The 21,632-nt window shown below is 35.2% G+C and overlaps 1 protein-coding gene across 1 annotated transcript; it reads right to left on the reverse strand.

Annotated features, from left to right (window-relative positions):
• Positions 1-1,675: 1,675 nt before the first annotated feature.
• XKR9 (XK related 9) lies at positions 1,676-21,632 on the reverse strand. Its single transcript, XM_057737389.1, has 3 exons — positions 21,347-21,632; positions 8,114-8,334; positions 1,676-2,304 (listed from the first exon to the last, which is right to left on the reverse strand). The coding sequence occupies exons 1-3, from the start codon at positions 21,616-21,618 to the stop codon at positions 1,676-1,678; spliced, it is 1,122 nt and encodes a 373-aa protein (XP_057593372.1). The 5' UTR covers positions 21,619-21,632.

Here is a 21,632-nt window from a genome sequence, read left to right on the forward strand (position 1 = left end):
ATTATTTCCATGAGTTCAACCTAAGCCAACTGTCTTACCTATTACCCCTAGGACCAAAATTTAGTTCTTACCAGAAGGAATAATGCAGAAAACTAAATATGATTTCGTTACTTCAAGTGATTTCCCCATTTTTTAATCAAGTTTTTGGGTGTTTTGTTGTTGAGCTGCAGTTATTTCTATATTCTGGATATTAACTCCTTATCAAATATAGATATTTCCCCAAGGAAGATATACAAATGGCTAACAGGTATATGAAAAGTTGCTCAACATCACTAATAATTAGAGAAAGCCAATTCAAAACTACAATGAGCTATCACCTCATACCCATTAGGATAGCCACTATCTCCACAAAAAAAAAAAAAAAACACACTGTAACTTAAAAAAGAAAGCTTGCGCACAGCAAAAAAAGACCCAACATAGCCAATAAAATAAGTAAATAAATTTATTTTAAAAAAAGTTGAGGAAAATAAATTGAGAAAAATAAGGTAAAAAAAAAAAAACAGAGAATAAGTGATGGTGAGGATTGTGGAGATGGTGATGTGGAGAAATTGTCATCTTTGTGCAGTTAGTGGGACTGTAAAATGCTGCAGACATTATACCAAAACAGTATGGAGGTTCCTCAAAAGGTTAAAAATAGGATAACCATATGATCCAGCAATCCCACTTCTGGGTATATATCCCAAAGAGTTGAATGCAGGATGTCTGAGAAACATTTGCAAATCCATGTTGACTACAGCATTATTCACAATAGCCAAGAGGTGGCAGCAGCCCAATGATGAATAAAGAAAGAAAATGTGGCGTGCGCACGCACGCACACACACACACACAAACACACACACACACACACACACACACTATGGAATATTACCCATCCTTTAAAAAGAAGGAAATCCTGTCATATGCTACAACATAGATGAACTGTGAGGACATTATGCTAAGTAAAATAAGCCAGTCACAAAAAGACAAATACTGTATGATTCCACTTATATGCAGTATCTACAATAGCCAACTTTATAGAAATAGAAAACAGAGTTGTAGTTGCCAGAGGCTGGAGAAAGAGAGGAATGGGGAATTGTCCAATGGGAACAGAGTCTGAGTTTTGCAAGATAAAAACGTTAATACAGCAGCACAACAAAATGAATATAGTTAACATTACTGAACTATATACCGTAAAATAGTTAAGGTGACTTAAGATGGTCAGTTTTCTGTTTTGTTTTCTTCCTCTGCTCTCCCTTCCCTTTTCCTCTACTCAATCTGTCCCCAACTCAAACTATATGCACTGAATCAAGAAAATAGAGGAATGCTTTTCTCTTCCTTTTAGTTCCCCACAATCAGTACATCAGTTTTAGCTCAGAAACCATACAGGAAAGCTGGAGGCAAGTTCAATTCCAGCCTTCTAATTATGGGAATCAAACCACTTCTACCAGTTCAGGCTCAAGATGGCAACTCTACCAGGCAACAGGCAAATATATCTAAGTACCAAAGATCTTCAAAACCAAATGAGAAATTAAATAATAAAAACATTATTATACTCTCTAACATTCATAATTAATATACTAGAACTAGTCTCAAATTAAAGAAGGCAAAAATAAGAAACAACACACATATACACAAACTTTTTCTTTACTAACCAATGAAACAAAAAATAAGAAAACATATCTCCTAAGTGAATAGCTTACTGCATTAGGAAATATTTCATTCTACAATCTCTTTGAACTGGTTTTCCATCAACTTCATCCAGTTTTGTTTCTTCACTTCTGTTTGGGTGCAAAGTCCCATAATAAACAATAAGAAAAATAATTCCAAGGAGAAGAGTAAGAGCTATAGTGATGCTGACAGGTATAAAATAGTCTGAATTAAAAATAGAGAGTGGGTAAAACCAGAACACAGTCAATATCCCCAATGTGGCCAATACCCTTACAATATAATAACAAGACATTGGACATTTGGTATTCTGTCCCTTAATGTTAAAAAACGTAAAGACAAGAATGAATCCAACAACTATCCTGTATATGAATTCCATACTTCTGGAAGCACAAAAATCAGTTTGTTCTTTAAATGCCCACAATATACCTAAAAACCAAAGAAATAACAACAGAAGTAAAGCAATCTTAACATTTAAGAATAAGAGAAGCACAACACTCAACATCCAAGATAATAATGTAAACAACTTGTAAAAGAGATATACGACTTTGGGACAGGGTCCATTAAGGAGGTTTTTATCAGGTAAGGATTTTCTTAAAGCTACTTGATAATCAACAGTCGACCAAGAAATAGCACAGCAAGAGACCATGATGGCTGCATCTACAAAACAAAAAAAAAATTTTAAAGATATAGTTATAGGAATAATAACAGCAATATTAAATTACTATATGCCATACATGCTTTATCTGTATATACACACCCACAAACACGTCAGGTACTTTATATACTCATCTCATCTAATCCTTTGAAACAGATATTAATATTCTTGTATTACATACAAAGGAATTGATGCTTAGAGAATATATATATTACTTGACCCAAGTCAAACATCCAGCAAGTTGCAGAGAGGTGAATTTTGAATTGCAATCGCCTGATTCCAAAGCTGGTGTCCTTAACCACTATGTTAGAGTGCTTTATAAGACTGTGAATAAATTCACTGGACAAATTTTATTGAGCAACTGGTACAGTGGAAACTGTATACTGTGGAAGTTCTCTAAGAGAGTACAGTTACAGTCCTAGCTTTTCCAGTCTTTTTGGCTTTGACCCTGGGCACATACCTAATTCACTAAGAAATGGCATTCTGAGAGAGAAAAGGGCAGGAAGAAGGAGAGGGAGGGAGGTTAAACAGAAAATTTAACATAAGTATGAGGTATCAGCAGCTCAATTTCCCATATCTTTAAGATGATGGAGCAAATGAACAAATATGATCTAAAACTTACAAATCTCTGATAGGCTTGACATCTTTACCCCACTTTTTTGACAACAAATAACAGAAAAGTAAGTTTATGACTACTTTGGAAAAGCATGTCATTAGCCCCACTGTCAAAGCTGGGAACTTATAAAACTGAAAGCAAAGATATTAGAGAATTAGAAGGAAATAACTTACAGTAGAATACAGAATGCTCATCATTCCCATTTAGCTCATTGGAGTTCTATATATTAGGACAGGAAGGCAGACTTGAGATAGATCTACCTACTGAAGAGAATCAGAAATGCCTTTGTCCATTCACCTAGTTTCAGCATATACCACTCTGGACTGCACAATTAGTTGGACTTTTCTTTCTTCTTTAATTCAAAAATATTTGAATTAAAACATCACTTTCCCCTAAATTGCCCTATGATGTCTTTTTCATCATTGATTTTAATTTCAACCAAACCAGTATATACACATAGTTTTTAACAGTAAGAGCCACAGAACTTATAAGGAAAATAGCAGTAGCTTGCTCTACCCCTTCTCACTTCTCAGTCATGATTCTCAGAAAAAAAATCACTATCAACTCTTCTAGCTTTTCTTCTGGCATTTACTGCCATACTTCTAAATAAAACACGTACTGTGCTATTTCTTAATTTATCTACTTTAGACACTGTGTATTGATTTCCTACTTGGGGGGGGGGGAATTTTTGCACATGCACACGTATATACATGCCCTTCTTCCACTTTCCTCTCCCTCCTTCTACCCAAAAGAGAAACATCACAATTTGGGGTAAAACCAATATTCAGTGTTTACATTATAGCTACATAAGTACAGCCTTTTTTTAATTGCTCAGCCAAGTACTACATTCTGATTATATTTCCTTTCTTTTAAAACTTTTCATTGCTCCTTACTTTGCTTAGTTTTTCATGACTCATCAGTATTTCTTAGCAAGTTCTTCAAATTAACTAAACTCCCTTATATATATCTATTAGGTTTTTTTGTTTGTTTTTTAAGAATATCATCCTTCTGCTTGAAGGTGGTTCTGCTTGTTGTCAAGGTTTGCTTCCTGTCTTCCCAGAACTTCCCTTCACCTCTCTTCAGTGCTGGCTTCCTGTTTCCGGTTCCAACGTTCCTTTCTTGCTTCATTCTCATGGTTTGATCAGGCATTACCCAGACATTCCTGAGAAAAGTTGCACCTAAACTGAACTTTTGAGACCATGCATGTCTCAAAATGTCTTTATTCTACCCTCAAGTTTGATACACAGTTTCAACAGAAATAGAATTCAAAGTTTCAAAATGTTTTTCCATGAAACTCTGAAGTCTTTGATCTATTAAATTCTAATCTCAAGTATTACCATTAAGAATTTCAAAGCCATTCAGTTTCCCTTATCCTTAAATGATCTTTATTTTCTCTCAAATCTTCTAGAATCTTATCTTTATCTTTGCATCTCTGAAATGTAATGATGGGCTTGGTATGGGCCATTTTTATCAACCTTTTAATCTAGTAACCCACGTCCTTCAGAGATATGCTGTTTTTATTCTTTAGTGGCTTTCCTAGAAATCATAACATGCATATTAAACATATCAAAGTTAAAAGTTAATCAATATTTTTACCTCATAGGTAGATTTATCATGAAGGTAATGAAGCTTAAGTTTCAGGGACCCACACTTGCCCAGACTCCTTCTAAGCCTGGCAAAGCCCTGGCAATGTGTTCACTTTGTCATATATTTTTATAAAATTTGGAAAAATAAGACATTTTTAACTGCAGTTGCTTAAGTTCCCTGTCTCTACTCCTACTTTCCCTCTCTCACATTTTCCCTAGGTGTACTGAAGCAGTCATTTTGGGGTATCTGCCTAAAGGGAAATTGAGTTGAGAATAGTTTAGGTTTAGGGAGATATGTTTACAAGATTTGCTTGGATAGTTACAATTAGTAAGTAACAGATCTAGGATTCTCAGGCAGTTTGCTTGATCTTAACACTTCACTATCTTGCCATCAACAGGCCTTTGATTCCTTAACATTAAGGCATGATGGTCTATTCTTATCCAGTTGGCACTATTAGGTTGACATTATTTTCCATTTCACCTTACCTACCTGTTTCCAATATATTTTTTCTGCTCATTTTCCTAATCTAATCTGCACATTACACTCTATCCAAACGAAATTCCTTGTCTTTGCCAAACCATGCCTTTGTTTATGCATTTCTCCTGGTACGAAACGGCCTTGCCCAGTCACATCTATACAGATTCTTATTACTTTCTTCTGATTTGACATTACTGACACCAGTGAAGAAAACAAAAGACTCCCATTATTCACTAAATGAGGCATCAACAATAAACTAGTGTCAATTCAAACAGTGAAGTTATTTCATCAAAAAAATGTTTGATATACTCTGATCTTACACCACATTATTAAAGAAATTGGTAGAGTTTTTTTCCAAATGTGACAACAATCCAAAAACCATACATACAATATTATCAATAATTTGTGAAGGTGAAAGAACCTTCTCTAAATTCAAAATAAACAAAAAACAAATTTCTATTAACTATGCTAGGAAAAAAGAATGAATTTTTTCTTTTCTATGGAAATTTTATTATAAAATCATTAACAAATCAAAAGCCAATCAGAGAGTATACAGCCAAAAAAGTTGATAAGAGTATTAAAATAATAAAAATGTATTACTTTTCTTTCGTGAAATTTCTCATATTGGTCAGCTTTCTTATGCCTGTAATTTGTTGTAATTTATTTTATTTTTTAAAAAATGCTTACTTCCATACTATTTCTGAACTGAGCTGTATCCTTCCAAAATTCATATGTTAGAGCCCTAACCCCAATGTGACCATACTTTGAGATAGGGCCTTTAGGGAGATAAGGTTAAGCAAGATCATAAAGGTGAGGCCTGAATCTAATAGGACTGGTATCCTTTTGAAAAGAGAAAGGGATACCAGAGATTTCGCTTTCTCTCCATACAAAGACAGACATGTGAGGACACAGCAAGAAGGTGGCCATCTGAAACCCAAAGAGAGTCCTCACCAGAAACCAACCCTACTGGCACCTTGATCCTGGATTTCCAGTCTCCAGAACTATAAGAAAATATATTTCTGTTGGTTAAGCTGCCCAATCTATGGTATTCTGTTACAGCAGCGCAAGCAGACTAACATAATGTCTAATTTCCTTTTCCTAACAGTACATTCTTTTTTTCAAAAATAGGGTCTCTCTAATTGTTTTAGTTTTATACCTCAAAAAGCCCAGATCCACTCTCACTTTACCTTTCTCCTGAACTATACAAGGAATTTAAAACAGTTTAACTCCACTCATCTTCCACCTGACTTACATGTTATTGCTGTCTTGTACTTTCATTCCCTCTCTCTCTTAGCCACATAGTATTATTTTTGTTTATGCACTCAATTTTCGTTTAGAGGTAGGTAACTTCACTTTTACCCTGAGGAGGGTGCCTTCTTGTGTGCCAGTTTTACGGATTAAGATTTTCTACCAGATGTCGCTCCTTTGTGAGGGCCCTGAGTTTTGTCTCTAGTCCTCTACGCCCTGGGAAGCCATCAAAACTGAATCTGCTGTTTATAAGTTTCAGTAAAAACCCTCAGGATATAAATGCCTTCACAGTCCTGTTCAACCCTGGTGCATTCCCACTTTCATGTATATTGTGGCCTGTTGTATCAGATTGTTTTAAGCTTTTATGAAGATTTTTGAAAATATTTACCCAATTGTTTTAGATAATTTCAGGGGGAGAGCTGATTCAAATAATTCAGCCTTTTAATGGGGGTGGAACTGATTTGAATAACCCAAGTTTTCCATCTGCTTTCCATCTTCTAAATATTTGTTGATATCTCTAATCTGCTATTCTACTCTGCATTCTCTTTGTCCTTATGGGTTTATATTGTTCTTACTCCTTAGTCTCCTCTTTAGCATGATTTCAGGAAGGAACAAAGAATAAAGAATTTGTTCACTTTTCTGGAGTGGTTCTATATATAAACAGATTTTTTTTTTTTTACTTTTTGAAGTATTCTTCCTGTCATCAAAACAATACATGGTTACTGCAGAAAATTTGGAAACTCAAAAAAGTATAAATAAGATGAAATAAATAAAATCATTCATAATTCCACCACACAGAAGCAGCCACAGTTAACATCAGCAGATCTACCATAATACAGGCTGTAAGCTCTAAATGCTGAACTTTAGCTTCAGGGACTACATAGTAAGTCCCAACCGACAAATTATTTACATCACAAGGAAAAAGAGGTCTCATATATAGTAGGTTCATTTCAGTGATGCACTAACAATCAAAGTAAAGGTAAAAATATTAGAAGGGACTACTAACGGAAACTGGGAAGAGGAAGACTGGGGAAATTAAATGATCTCACAGGTGAGTCTAGCACAGAGGGAACTCCAGGAGAGAGGACAATCTGCTACTCTGAGATGAATCCAAGTCCACACTGGAATCTTAGTCACTAACGAAAATTGAGACTATTTTCACCAAATAAGTTGGTTTTTTTAACATCTCAAAAAATACCTTTTGAAAGATTTTTTTAATGCAAATACCAAATTGTCCTTTAAAAATGTACATTTAACACCAATGAGGAGATCTGCTATAAAAGAGCAACATATTGGCCAACCTGCAAAACTTTCATTAGTTTTGTGGCACTTGCACTTTCACCCAATGATTCCAATTCTGGGAATTTACCCTATGGGTAAACTTCACACATGCAAAAGAAGGCATGCATGAGACTATTCACTGCAGCTTTTTTGGAACAGTAAAATATTAGATACATCCATAGTATGTAATACTACACAGATAAGAAAAATAAATGAGGGCATTCTTTCTGTATTGATATGTTAGAGCTCCAAAATATGTTAAACGCAAAAAACAAAGATGGTTTTTATGTTACCTTTTCTATAAAAAATGAGAGAGAGAGAGACATAGGCTTTTAAATTTTTTTTCTTAAAGAATCATCAAAAAGCTGACAGTAATAGTTTCTTTTCTGGGCAGACAAAGAAAGGAAGAGGAAGAAGGGAGAGGGAGACAGTATACCTTTATCTATTTTGTGATATTTGAACCATGTACTTCTTTTCAAAAAAATAGATAATTATAAAAAGAAAAACAACAAAAAATAATTCTAAAACCTGCCAAAGAATTACACAGTTGACATAAAATATCAGTGGCATCCATCTAACACAGGATATTAAGAAAGACCTACACTGAGTGAAATTTGCTTGACCATGTTCCAGAAAGATGTACAGCTGAAGAGCAAGTTGTGGGCAGCCTTCCAGGTAGGTCTCAAATAGCCTGAGCATGCTCAGATCTGTCACCCTATCTATAACTTCTTTATGAGGATCAATCTGTTCTTCCACGAAGTTATCAGTTTTGCTGCTGTACTTGAAAGCCACATGATAACCCTTTTTCAAGGCAAACCAATACCTGTAAAGTAAACATAAACATTTACCTTCAGTAACATATTCTTTATAACACGTGTGTTAATTTACATAATAATTTTGAAAAAAAGAAACGTGTTTAAGTATAGAATTTTCCCACAAGCTTTCTCTATGACAAATTTCTCTCAACTTTGTAAACATTTCACGGTAGCTTTATTGAGATTCAAGACGCCACAATTTTTATTGCATGTGTGATGTGCCAGTGTGTGCTAGCACTCTTAAGCATACATGATCTTCTTTCACCTTCACAATAATTACAAGAGATGAGTAGGTATTATTCTCAAATCACAGATAGGAAAAGTAAGGCTGAGAACAGTAGAGTGATTTGCTGAAAGTTACACAGCAGGTAAGGGGCAGACCGAGAGTCCAAATCTACATCTTATGATTCCCAGTCTTAACCACTACTTTCTGAAAGACAAACTGCAATTTCCATCTCTTAACTAAAAGACAAATACATGTCCTTACGATAATGTCAAGGCTGAGGATGAGACTGAATCTTCTTTCAATTTAATCTAGCAAATAATTAGAGTTGACCCTTGAACAACATGGGGGTTAGGGACACCAACCCTCTGTGCAGTCCAAAAATCCATGCATAAGTGACAGCTGGCCCTCTGTATCATCAGTTCCACATCCATGGGTTCAACTAACCTCAGATCATGTAGTACTGTAATATTTACCTCTGAAAAATATCTGCGTATAAGTGGACCCACACAGCTCAAACCCATATTGTTCAAGGGTCAACTGTCCTCCATAATCTACAAGGTGCTAAGCTCTGTGACAATTACCATCCTGAAAAACATATAAAATTTCAAAGACTCCTAAAACATCCTTGCTCAGGCTCTTCTTTACAAAGAATTTTTAAATGAACATGACATCATCATTCAAATAAAATTAATAACAAAAATAACTGAAACACTTATTTCAAAAATATCTGAGGCTAGTAATAAGACAGCCAGGATTCTAGCCCAAAGCTTATCAAAACTCTTTACCTATACCTCAGTTTCCCCATATATAAAATTAGGGATGTGATATAACCTGTTTCAACCTGCTCCTTCTGTCAATGTTTCCCATTTCAGTAAATGGCACTAACACATACCATGTTGCTCAGACCAAATATGTGGGAATAATTTCCAATTTCTTCCTTTTTCTATTACCTTATAAAAATTCCTCAGCAGGTTCTCTTGGTTCTTAGTTCTAACTTCAAATATATCCAGATCTAAACACATCTTATCATTCCACTGCCTCCACTCTAGTTTAAGCAGCCAACATCTCTAGCCTGGAGTACTTCAATAGCCTCATAATCGGTCTCTCTGATTCTACTCCTGCTCCCTATACATCTTTTCTCTATGTGGCATCTAGATTGAGCCTGCTAACCATAATTCAGATGTTGCCTCTCCACTCAAAATGTTCCAATGGTTTCCATCAAACTTAGAATAAAACATCCCATCTTACAAGGCCCTCTGTAATCTGCCTCCCACGTGCACTAACACCACTGCCTTTCCCTCGCATTTCTCCCACACTTTCAGTGTACCCTTCTTGCTGTTTTCCCCAACTTAAAGGCCTTTGTCTTTGCTAAACTCTTCTAAACCTCAGAGATTTTATAAGTTTACTCAACTTCATTCAGGTCTCTACTCAATTACCAGTTCCTCATAGAGGTCTTTCTAGATCACACTGTCCACCACATTCTCCTCTTTATCCTACATCATTTTTCTTTATCATCACTTGATATATTATTTATTTTTTGTTATCTGTACCTTCTCACAAGAATGAAATCTGCATGAAAGCAGGGACTTTGTTTTGTTCATTGCTATATCCTAAGAAACTAAGATAGTACCTGGTACACAGCAGGCTCTCAGAAAATATTTACTGAATGAATGAATAAATGAGAGGTCATAACAAGCTTTCCATAAAGATAGAGTAGATATGAAAGGACTTTGAAAAGCTGAAAGTAAAACACAAATATAAGATATTCTCAATGTAAACAAGATGTATACATATATGGATATGCAAAATTCTTCACCTAGCAAATAAAAGTATATTTTTACCATCAGAGTTTTAGAATAACATGGTCCATTATATTCAATGTGGACTAGATGCCAGGGTAGAATGTCTACAAAAATGATGAAGACATGACCTCCACCTTCAATGACCTTACAGCCTAATAGGAAGGTCAAGCCTATAAACTGCTAGCTGCAATACAAGGCAGAAGAAATAAACACTCCACAGAAATGTAAATACTATGTTGTAAAAGTATACAGAATAAAATGATTAACACTGTCTAGGATTTATAGGAGAGGTTTACAAGTGAATTTGTGTCTGAGTCTTTTCTGGATATCTGGCACAATAGTGAGTTCCTGTATGTATATTATGTAAGACTAATTGAAAAACTTGAAAAATTCACAAATATTAATAGGTACATACCCAAAGCAAAATTAGTACCCACAGCATAGGGTGGAAAAGACAGCAGAGTACAGTGATTAAGTGTACAGACTCTAAAAAAGCCAGGATGCTTGGGCTCAAATCCTTGCTCCATCACTTTCTAGTGATGCCTCAGTTTCCTCATCTGAAAAAGGGGGTAGTCATCATACTACCTCATTGGGTTGATATGAGGATTAAAAGAGTTAATACATGTAAAATGCTTAGACCAGTATCTGGTACATGTTAAGTGCTATATCAGTGCCTGTTAAACAAACAAACAAATAAACAAAAAAACAGATGGAGCTGTTTACAGATGTGGACATTAATATTTCCAGTGACTTTAGGGAGGAATATTTTCCAATTGTGCAGCAATTAATGGCAAATCTATACAAAGTTCTGCTTATCTGAGGATAACTTCATGTGACGGGCAGTATGAATATAATTTTTTAATCAATGGGATATTGTTTCAGTTTTATGGGAAAAATTATGAAGAGGCCAAAGAAAAAGGAACAGAAGGAGCTTTCTTACCATATTTTATCACAATGTATTCTTTTATTTGCAGTAAAGAGACAACAGCTTCCAGTAATGATGGATTCCCTTGTATCAAGCTCACCCTCCTTCTGATGACAATGATAAATTATAGACAAAATATTACAGAAAACAAGGCACTAAAGAGCAACCAAAAGTAGGAAGAAGCATAAGGACACTGAACTCTTGAAAGATGGGAACCATACTGCACGAGATACATTTATCTGGCTTTTCCGCAACCAGCATCCCACAGTCCAAATGGCACAAAGCAGATACAGCTCAAGCAGAAAGTCAAATTATTACTGGCTCAAAGAGTGAGAGGGCTGAGGTTGAATCTGCCAGAGTAGTTAGAAATTAAGAGGGATCACAGAAAAGAGGGGGCCACAGAGTAAAAACAAAAACTCCCAGATCTGCGTATACTCTCCTTGAATCCTTGGCCGAACCCTTACTATGTGTATGTAGGGTTAGGCTCCAAGGAACTGAGGAAAAATGGCAAGAATGAGCAGAGATTTTTGGCAGCTGTCTACCACAGGGAAGAGTCTGGAGTTTGACTTCCACCAAATTGGAGAGGCTTGGTAAATACTTCAAGCACCCCACTGAAACTCTAAAAGGGCCATGCTTTAGGAGTAAGGACCATATTTCAGGTCTATGAGACTTTCCCCAGGACTAAGGACAAAAGCAAAATATACCTTCCCTAACAAAGCCTAAACCAAGCCTCTGCAACACATCAAAGTAATGTGCCAGTAATTTAGCTACCTGCTTCCTCTTCAATGGAAGATAACAGAAACCAGAGTCTCTACAAGGCATCAATCACAATGTCCACTACACAATAAAAAAATTACATGACATGCGAATTAAGAGGAAAATGCAACTTATGCTAAAGAGGAAAATCAGTTAATAGAAACATATCAGTTGATAGGAACATACCCACAGATGACCCAGATACTGAAATTAGCAAACTAAACACAGAGAGAAAAAATTAGGGGAAAAAATTAACAGAACCTCAATAACAAAGGTGTAATTGAAGTCCCAAAAGAAACAGAGAGAGAGAATGCAGCAGAAGAAAAAATATTTGACAACATACTGATCAAAAATATTTTCCAAATTTGACCAAAAACAGTAACATAAAGCTCAATGAACCCAAACATAAAAAATAAAAACAAAACAATATATAGGCCCAGAAGACAACTTTATCAATAACTACAATAATACATGAAATGTAAATGGATTAAAACACTTCAATTAATAAAAGACTGTCAAACTGGATAAAAAAATAAAGATTCAACTGTGATTTCCAAGAAACTCTCTCTAAACGTAAGGAAACAGATAATTTGAAAGGCAATCACAAAAATAGTCAGTATGGCTATAAAGTATCCCAGACAAAATAGATTTCAAATCAAGGAGTATTAACAGAGATAAAGAGGGTCATGTCATAATGATGAATCAGTTTTTCAAGAAGGCAACTGAATGTGCCTAATAGTAGAGTTTTAAGATACATGAAGCAAAAATTGTCAAAAGTACAAGGAGAAAAAGATAAATCCACAATCTTAGAGCATTTTAACACTCATCTCTCAGTAACTGAAAGAAAAGGTAGGCCAAAAGAAAAAAATCAGTAAGAATATAGAAGATTTTAATAACATTATCAGTACATGTCCCAATTAACCTTTATAGAACAGTATGCTCACCAATGGCAAGTTACAAATTCTTTTGAAATGCACGTGGAATATTCACCAAGTTAGACTATGTGCTGGGCCATGAAACAAGTCAATAAATTTAAGACAACTATAATCACACAAATTATGTTCTCTGATCAGAACATAATTCAATGAGAAATCCAACAACAATAAGATATCTAGGAAAATCGCCAAATATTTAGAGACTGAAGTAAAGGGCCCAGATCTTCAAGTTTCATAAATATTGCACCCTAGGAAATTTGAACATTACCAGATGACCTCTCCCTAAAGAGTTTTAAATAGAAGAATAGGTAAGAGAAAATGTTCAACTATTTAACGCCTATTTAAAAACTCCATAGGGCTTCCTAGGTGGCGCAGTGGTTAGGAATCCGCCTGCCAATGCAGAGGTCACAGGTTCGATCCCTGCTCCAGGAAGATCCCACATGCCGCGGAGCAACTAAGCCCGTGTGCCACAAAAAAAATAAAATAAAATAAAAACTCCATAAAGACGACCTTAGGGACCTGTGGGAGGAAGGAGGCTCATCCCCTATTGTACTCTCTTTCACATGATTTGAACTTTTTTTTTACCAGTTATTTAAAAAGAGCAATAATAACTTCCATATTTTAAGTAATACAAATGCCTTTCATATATCCATCAAAGGAAAACTTTCCTTTGGCAAAAAGAAACGTTTTATCACAAATCATACACAAAATGGAAATACAAAAGTGTCATCTAATTTATATTCTGGAAAATGAAACATTCTACTCAACAGACACCCCCCCCCCCCCAGCAGTAAGAACATACTTTGTAGCAAGAGACACACCTACTAAATAATTGATGTTGACATTCCTTGTCTTTCATCTACCAACACAAACTCAATTTATCTATTCCGTAGGGAAATGAATCTGTAGTTTAGTAAATCTCATGTTTTCCCATACCTAGTTTAAACAAACTCTTGAATAATTTGCCCATTTTTATGTTTTAATTTTTGCTTATTTCTCACTATTCATCTCAGTACTCTGCCACTTCCTGTACCAAGAAAATACAAAGAGAAAGAAAGACAAAAAGAAGGAAGTGTCTGTTCTGTTTATCAAGTATCTGTTTATCACTAATAGCAAACCTAATTCAAATTTTCCTTTTCTTCTTTTCTTAATTATGTGAATAGGCAAAATATTCACATAATTCAAAAAAAATTTTTTTTAAAAGTTATTCATTGAAAATACTCCATCCCACTCCTATGACCTAACTACCCAGTTTTCACCTTTCCCCATGACCATAAGAATTCACAGTTACTAGTTTCATTATGTAACCTTCTAGAGTTTCTTTATGCACCCTTCTAGAGTTTCTTTATGCATATACAAACAAATATATGTATATATGCCTTTTCACCATCTTTTTTTAAGCAGACTGTAGCATATCATACCGCTGTCTGCACCTTGTCTTTTCAATTAAAACTACATCTTGGAAATCTTTCCATTTCAGCCCATAAACTACTTTATCACTCTCTGTAATAGCTATGTTAGTGTGTCATTGTATAGATCTACCATCAACTCTACCAAAAGACATTTCAGTTGTTTCCGATATTTTGCTGTTACAAACAATACTACAAGTGAAAAGCTGTACGTGTGTCATTTTACATGTATGCAAGTATGATCAATTCCCAGAAGAGGAACTTCTGGCCTAAAGGTATATGCATTTGAAATATGATCAAACTGCCCTCCACAGGGATTGTACCAATCCATACTCCAATCAACAAAGTATGAGAGTACCTGTTTTCCCACGACTTACCAAAAGAGTGTATTATCACTTGGATTTTTTCCAATCTGGTAGGTGAAGAACAATATCTCAGTGAATTTTTAATTGGCAATTTTTTTAATTATGTATGAGGCTTAGCATCCTTCAGGCAACTTAAGGGCCATTTGCATTTCCTCTTCTCTGAACTACCCTTATTGTTTTTCCATTTTTCAACTGGTGGATGACCTCTTTCTTTTTGACTTCAGAAGCTCTTTAAATATTAAAAGAGCTATCCCTTTTCCTATTAAAAATTGCAAATACTTTCTCCTGTTAAAGCTGTTTTCCTTTTTGCTTTGCTTTTGTTTGTTTGTTAGGGAGATTTTTGCTTTTGTTTATTGGCATGCATTTTTACTATCAAATCCATAATTTTTATAGCCTAGGGATTTTGAGTTATGATTAGAAAGGCTTTCCCCATTTCAAGGCTATAAAGGAATTTTCCCATGTTTTCTTACATGTATTTTTACATTAAATAAAATAAATTTACATTAAATTAAATAAATTTGATTCCTTTGAAATTTATCCTGGTGCCTGGTATTTTACCTAGGTGTATAATCCATAACATGCAATCTTAAATTATCCCAACTCTAAAGTGAATCAAAACCTTCACTGTTCTTACGCTGCATATACTGGCTATTGCTTCCTCTTACTTCCATTCTGGTCAATTTCTACTGTGGTCTGTCCATTTAAATGGCAAACAGAGGAAAAAATTTTCTTGTCCTGGTGGTTTGGATTTAGTGTTGGGGGTTGGGAGGGTTGGTGCCTAGTGCTACTCTGGAAGCAAAACTCTTCCAGTTTATCATTTCAGATTTTCTACTGGTTAGGAGTTAGAGCCCATATGCTGTCACATTAAAGACTGGGAAGCTGAAGACATAAACTGCAACATTTTAACACTCTCCCAATACTGTACCCATCTCTATGTTTCTATCAATATACTTCTAAAGGTTTCACCTTCATCACAGAACAGGCGAAACTCTTTTCAAGATCATGTGCCATGCTAGAGCACGGGCTAAGCCTGAACTTCGTGCGAAGGTTCAGTTATAGTTTACATATTTTTTTCCAAATGGCTACCTACTTGTCCCAACATCCCTAACTACTAAGCAAAAAAATCAGTAAGAATGAAGAATCTCTGTATGTACAAGGTAACTCCCATAAGACTATCAGCTAACTTTTCCACAGAAATTTTGCAGGCCAGAAGGGAGTGGCACCATATAGTCAAAGTAATGAAAAGAAAAAACCTACAAGCAAGAATACTCTACTCAGCAAAGATATCATTCAGATTTGAGGGAGAAATATAAATTTTTACAGACAAGCAAAAAAGCTAAAAGAGTTCAAAACCACTAAACCAGCTTTACAAGAAATGTTAAAGGAACTTCTCTAAGGAAAAGAGACCACAACTAGAAATATGAAAATTATGAGAGGAAAAATCTCACTGATAAAGGCAAATATATGGTAAAGGTAGTAGATCAACCACTCACAAAGCTAGTAGGAAGGTTAAAAGACAAAAGTAGTAAAATCATCTATATTCACAATAAGTAGTTAAGGGATACACAAAACAAAAAGATGTAAAATATGATGTCGAAAACAGTAAATATGGGTGGTGGGAAGCAAAAATGCACAGTTGTTAAAAAGCGAACTTAAACCATCAACTTAATCATGTATCAGTATAATGATCAGATTATTATACATGAACCTCATAGTAATAACAAACCAAATATCTATAATAGATACATAAAAGAAGAGAAAGAAACCCAAATATAACACTAAAGATTGTCATCAAATCACAAGCGAAGAGAGTAAAAGAAACAAAAAAGAACTACAAAACAATCCCAAAACAGTTAACAAAATGGCAATAAGACATATCTAACAATAATTACTTTAAATGTAAATGGACTGAATGCTCCAGTCAAAACACATACAGTAGCTGAATGTACACAAAAAAGAGACCTGTATACATGCTGCCTACACGAGACTCACTTCAGATCTAAAGACATACAGACTGAGAGAATACAGGAAAAGGCATTCCATGCAAATGGAAATCACAAGAAAGCTGGGGTAGCAATACTTATATCAGACAAGATAGACTTTATTTTTTTTAAAGAAAACATTTTTAATCTTACAGTATACAGTACCTTGAAAAGTATAGTAGTACAATACAACAGCTGGCATAAGGGGCTGGCATCAAGTGAACAGGCAAGAAGAGTTACCGAATGGAGGAGGGAGAGGAGGTGGGAGATGGTAGAGCTGAAGGATCATCGGCAAGCTGCAATTTCATTCACGCCTGACATTGATGGGATGCACGTTCATGTCTTTTAAAGGTCTCAACTTGAAGGTTCATATGTAGGGGACTTATTGTACAGCTTCTGGGACAGTGCACATCTTATCTGACCAAACAACTTCCAAAACTTCATGGTAGTGCCTGGGCATTGAATTTTTTGCAGGTTCACTGCTTAGCCTCTGTCTTGCAGATGCTTCAGCAAAGCCTGCACAGGGTCCTGCAGCAGAGGCAAGTCTTCACATGTTGACGTTATATCATTAATGTAATGGGCCCATTTTACTGGTGAGGAAGAAAAGGAGGGATAGATCTTGGGTTACCATTCTATGACATATTGTTGGTCTATGAAGGTAACCTTTGGGAAGTCCCTGAAAGGTCCATTGTTGTCCCTCTCGTGTGAGGGCAAATTGATCTTAGTTATCAGAAGTCTTATTTGTCAGAGTCTTTCCCATGAATCTCCCTAAGGATGAAGCACCTTTGTAGGAATTTTTTTTTTTTTTCAGATCTTTGTTGGAGTAAAATAGCTTTACACTGTTGTGCCAGTTTCTGCTGTACAACAAAGTGAATCAGCTGTATTTATACATATATCCCCATATCCCTTCCCTCTTGAGCCTCCCTCCCACCTTCCCTAACCTACCCTTCCTATCCCACCCCGCTAGGTCATCACCAATCATCAAGTTCATCTCCTTGTGTTATGCAGCAGCTTTCCACTGGCTATTTTAAATTTGGTATTATATATGTCAATGTTATGCTCTCACTTCATCCCAGCTTCCCCTTCCCCCAACCCCATGTCCTCAAGTACATTCTCTACATCTGCATCTTTATTCTTGCCCTGCCACTGGGTCATCTCTACCATTTTTTTTAGATTCCATATATATGGGTTAGCCTACGGTATTTGTTTTTCTCTTTCTGGCTTACTTTACTCTGTATGTATGACAGACTCTAGGTCCATCTACCTCACTACAAATAACTCAATTTCATTCCTTTTTATGGCTGAGTAATATTCCATTGTATATATGTGCCACATCTTCTTTATCCATTCATCTGTTGATGGGCATTGAGGTTGCTTCCATGTCTTGGCTATTGTAAATAGTGCTGCAGTGAACATTGGAGTGCATGTGTCTTTTTGAATTATGGTGTTCTCTGGGTATATGCCCAGCAGTGGGAATGCTGGGTCATATGGTAACTCTATTTTTAGTTTTTTAAGGAAACTCCAAACTGTTTTCCATAGTGGCTGTACCAATTTACATTCCCACCAACATGCAGGAGGGTTCCCTTTTCTCTGCACCCTCTTCAGCATTTATTCTTTCTAGATTTTTTGATGATGGCCATTCTGACCAGTGTGAGGTAACACCTCATTGTGACTTTGACTTGAATTTCTCTAATGATTAGTGATGCTGAGCATCTTTTCATGTGTTTGTTAGCCATCTGTATGTCTTCTTTGGAGAAATGTCTATTTAGGTCTTCTGCCCATCTTTGGATCTGGGTTTTTTTTTTATATTGAGCTACATGAGCTGCTTATATATTTTGGAGATTAATCCTTTGTCAGTTTCTTTGTTGGCAAATATTTTCTCCCATTCTGAGGGTTGTCTTCTTATCTTGTTTATGGTTTCTTTTTCGTTGCAAAAGCTTTTAAGTTTATTAGGTCCCATTTGTTTATTTTTGTTTTTATTTCCATTATTCTAGGAGGTGGATCAGAAAGCATCTTGCTTTGATTCACGTCATAGAGAGTTCTGCCTATGTTTTCCTCTAACAGTTTTATAGTGTCTGGCCATACATTTAGATCTTTAATCCATTTTAAGTTTATTTTTTTGTATGGTGTTAGGAAGTATTCTAATTTCATTCTTTTACATGTAGCTGTCCAGTTTTCCCAGCACAACTTATTGAAGAAGCTGTCTTTTTTCCATTGTATATTCTTGCCTCCTTTATCAAAGATAAGCTGCCCACATGTGCATTGGTTAATCTCTAGGCTCTCTATCCTGTTCCACTGATCTATATTTCTGTTCTTGTGCCAGTACCATACTGTCTTGATCACTATGGCCCTGTAGTATAATCTGAAGTCAAGGAGCCTGATTCTTCCAGCTCCGTCTTTCCTTCTCAAGATTGCTTTGGCTATTTGGGGTCTTCTGCATTTCCATAAAAATTGTAAGATTTCTTGTTCTAGTTCTGTGAAAAATGCCACTGATAATCTGACAGGGATTGCACTGAATCTGTAGATTGTTTTGGATAGTATAGTCATTTTCACAATGTTGATTCTTCCAATCCAAGAACATGGTATATCGCTCCATCTGTTTGTATCGTCTTTGATTTCTTTCATCAGTGTCTTACAGTTTTCTGCATACAGGCCTTTCGCTTCCTTAGGTAGGTTTATTCCTAGGTATTTTATTCTTTTTGTTGCAATGGTAAATGGGAGTGTTTCCTTAATTTCTCTTTCTGATCTTTCATTGTTAGTGTATAGGAATGCAAGAGATTTCTGTGCATTAATTTCAGACAAGATAGACTTTAAAACAGAGACTGTACAAAAACCAAAAAGGACTTACATAATGATAAGTGGATCAACCAAAGAAGATATAACAATTGTAAATAGATATGTACCCAACATAGGAGCACCTAAATACATAAAGCAAATATTAACAAACATACAGAGAGTAACTGACAGTAACACAACAATAGTAGGAGACTTTAAAACCCTACTTACATTGGTAGAGAGATGTAAGATCCAGACAGAAAATCAGTAAGGAAACAGTGGCCTTAAATGACATTAAACCAGATGGACTTAATAGGTTATATATAGAACATTCCATCCAAAAGCAGCAAGATGCACATTCTTTTCAAGTGCACATGGAACATTTTCCAGGATAGATCACATGACGTCACAAAATGAGTTTCAATAAATTTAAGAATATTGAAATTATATCAAGCATCTGTTCTGACCCACAATGGCATAAGACTAGAAATCAATTACAAGAAAAGAATGCAAAAATCAAAAACAATATTCTACTAAACAATCAATGGGTCACTGACAAAATCAAAGGGGAAATCAAAAAAGACCTGGAGACAAAAACACAATGATACTAAATCTGTGGCATACAGCAAAAGCAGTTCTATGAGGGAAGTTTATAGAGATACAAGCTTATCTCAGGAAACAAGAAAAATCTTAAATAACAATCTAACATGTAACAGTGATGTTAGATACAGCAAGAAAGTCTACCTTAAATTTGTTTGGAGTCCCAAAAGGAAAAGAGACAGAAATATGGTAAAGAAAATGTTAGAAAAGATAATGGCTGAGAATTGTGCAGAATTCATGGAAGATAATAATCCACAGAATCAAGACAATCAGCAAATCTCAAGCAAGAGAAATAAAAATAAATCTACACTTGGATATATCATAAACTGTAGAAACCCAAAAATAAAGAGAAAAATCATAAGAGCAGCCAGAGGGAAAAGAAGACAAAATACTTTTAAAGAACAACAGTAAGAATGACATCTAACTCCTCAACAGTTACAATGTAAAAAAAAAAAAAAAAAAATGAGAGAATACAATATACAGAGAGAAAATAACTACTCATCTAGAATTCTATTGCCACTGAAATCTTTCTCGGGAAAGATGGCTATTAAAATAGCCCAAATTCAAAATCTAAGTGTAACAAAATATCTTCCTAATATTTGTCTTTAATTCTCCTCTTTACCTTTAATATCATATTGCTTTCAACAGAATTAAATCCCTTAAGATAATGAGGAAAAGATCATGTGAAATTAGATATATGGAGAACCATAAAATTCTCAGGGCTTATTTAGACTCTATTTTCTTTAACCATAAAGTAGGCTTTAAACAACATGATTCTTAAGGTTGTCTTTAGTTCTGTGGATGATTCTGTACCTAGCTAACCACATGGCCACTGCATTCCTGCAGTAAAAAATTCACTTCATTAAATCAATGTTACAAGTAACTTAAAAAACTAAGTGCTCTATCAGAGTTGCAAGTGATAGGCTATATTTACATAAACAGTCTTAAAATATACAATAGAGAAGAAAAGAGTCACAAGACATAGAAATGAGTCCTTTTCCTTCTCATAAAAAGTGATAACATATTAGAAAAAGTAACTTAATTAGGCAAATTAAAACATTCTACTAATGAACCTGGAAAATTCTGACAGTTCAATGACTCATACAAGCACTGCTAGTGAGAAGTAAGTAACCTTTGTGCTACATGCAAATAGGGGACCTTTGTACATTTGACTACCCAGATACAGCAAGGCAGCTTCTGTCTGAATAAAAGAATGATAGTTAATGAACAAAAGTATATGCTCACCTTGTAAAAACTCCAGCTTGCAAGCAATGAAGTAGAAGAAAATAATGCTGACTTTCTTGGCCTGCTTTCTTTAAATCAGCCTTAAACCAAGAATAACTAAAACACTGGACCACAAGTGTTCCAAAGAGCATAAAGCTTACTGTTAAAACACCAAAAACATAGTGTCCTTCATGGAAAAACCTGACAGACACACCGATGTCCACAATTAAATCAGTTACATATATTATAATGCCAAGAACTGACATCATAAAATTCAACTTAGTATATTTCATTATGAATCACTATA

Source organism: Hippopotamus amphibius, chromosome 5 (genome assembly GCF_030028045.1).
Source record: "Hippopotamus amphibius kiboko isolate mHipAmp2 chromosome 5, mHipAmp2.hap2, whole genome shotgun sequence".
In the NCBI taxonomy this organism is placed as follows: domain Eukaryota; kingdom Metazoa; phylum Chordata; class Mammalia; order Artiodactyla; family Hippopotamidae; genus Hippopotamus; species Hippopotamus amphibius.

Coding starts and splice junctions, on each gene's coding strand:
- XKR9 (XM_057737389.1), bottom strand. CDS start 21,618: ATGAAATATACTAAGTTGAATTTTATGATGTCAGTTCTTGGCATTATA. Junction 8,335..21,346: donor CAAGCTGGAGTTTTTACAAG/GTGAGCATATAC, acceptor TTTACTTTACAG/GTATTGGTTTGCCTTGAAAA. Junction 2,305..8,113: donor TCAAGCAAATTTCACTCAGT/GTAGGTCTTTCT, acceptor TTTGTTTTGTAG/ATGCAGCCATCATGGTCTCT.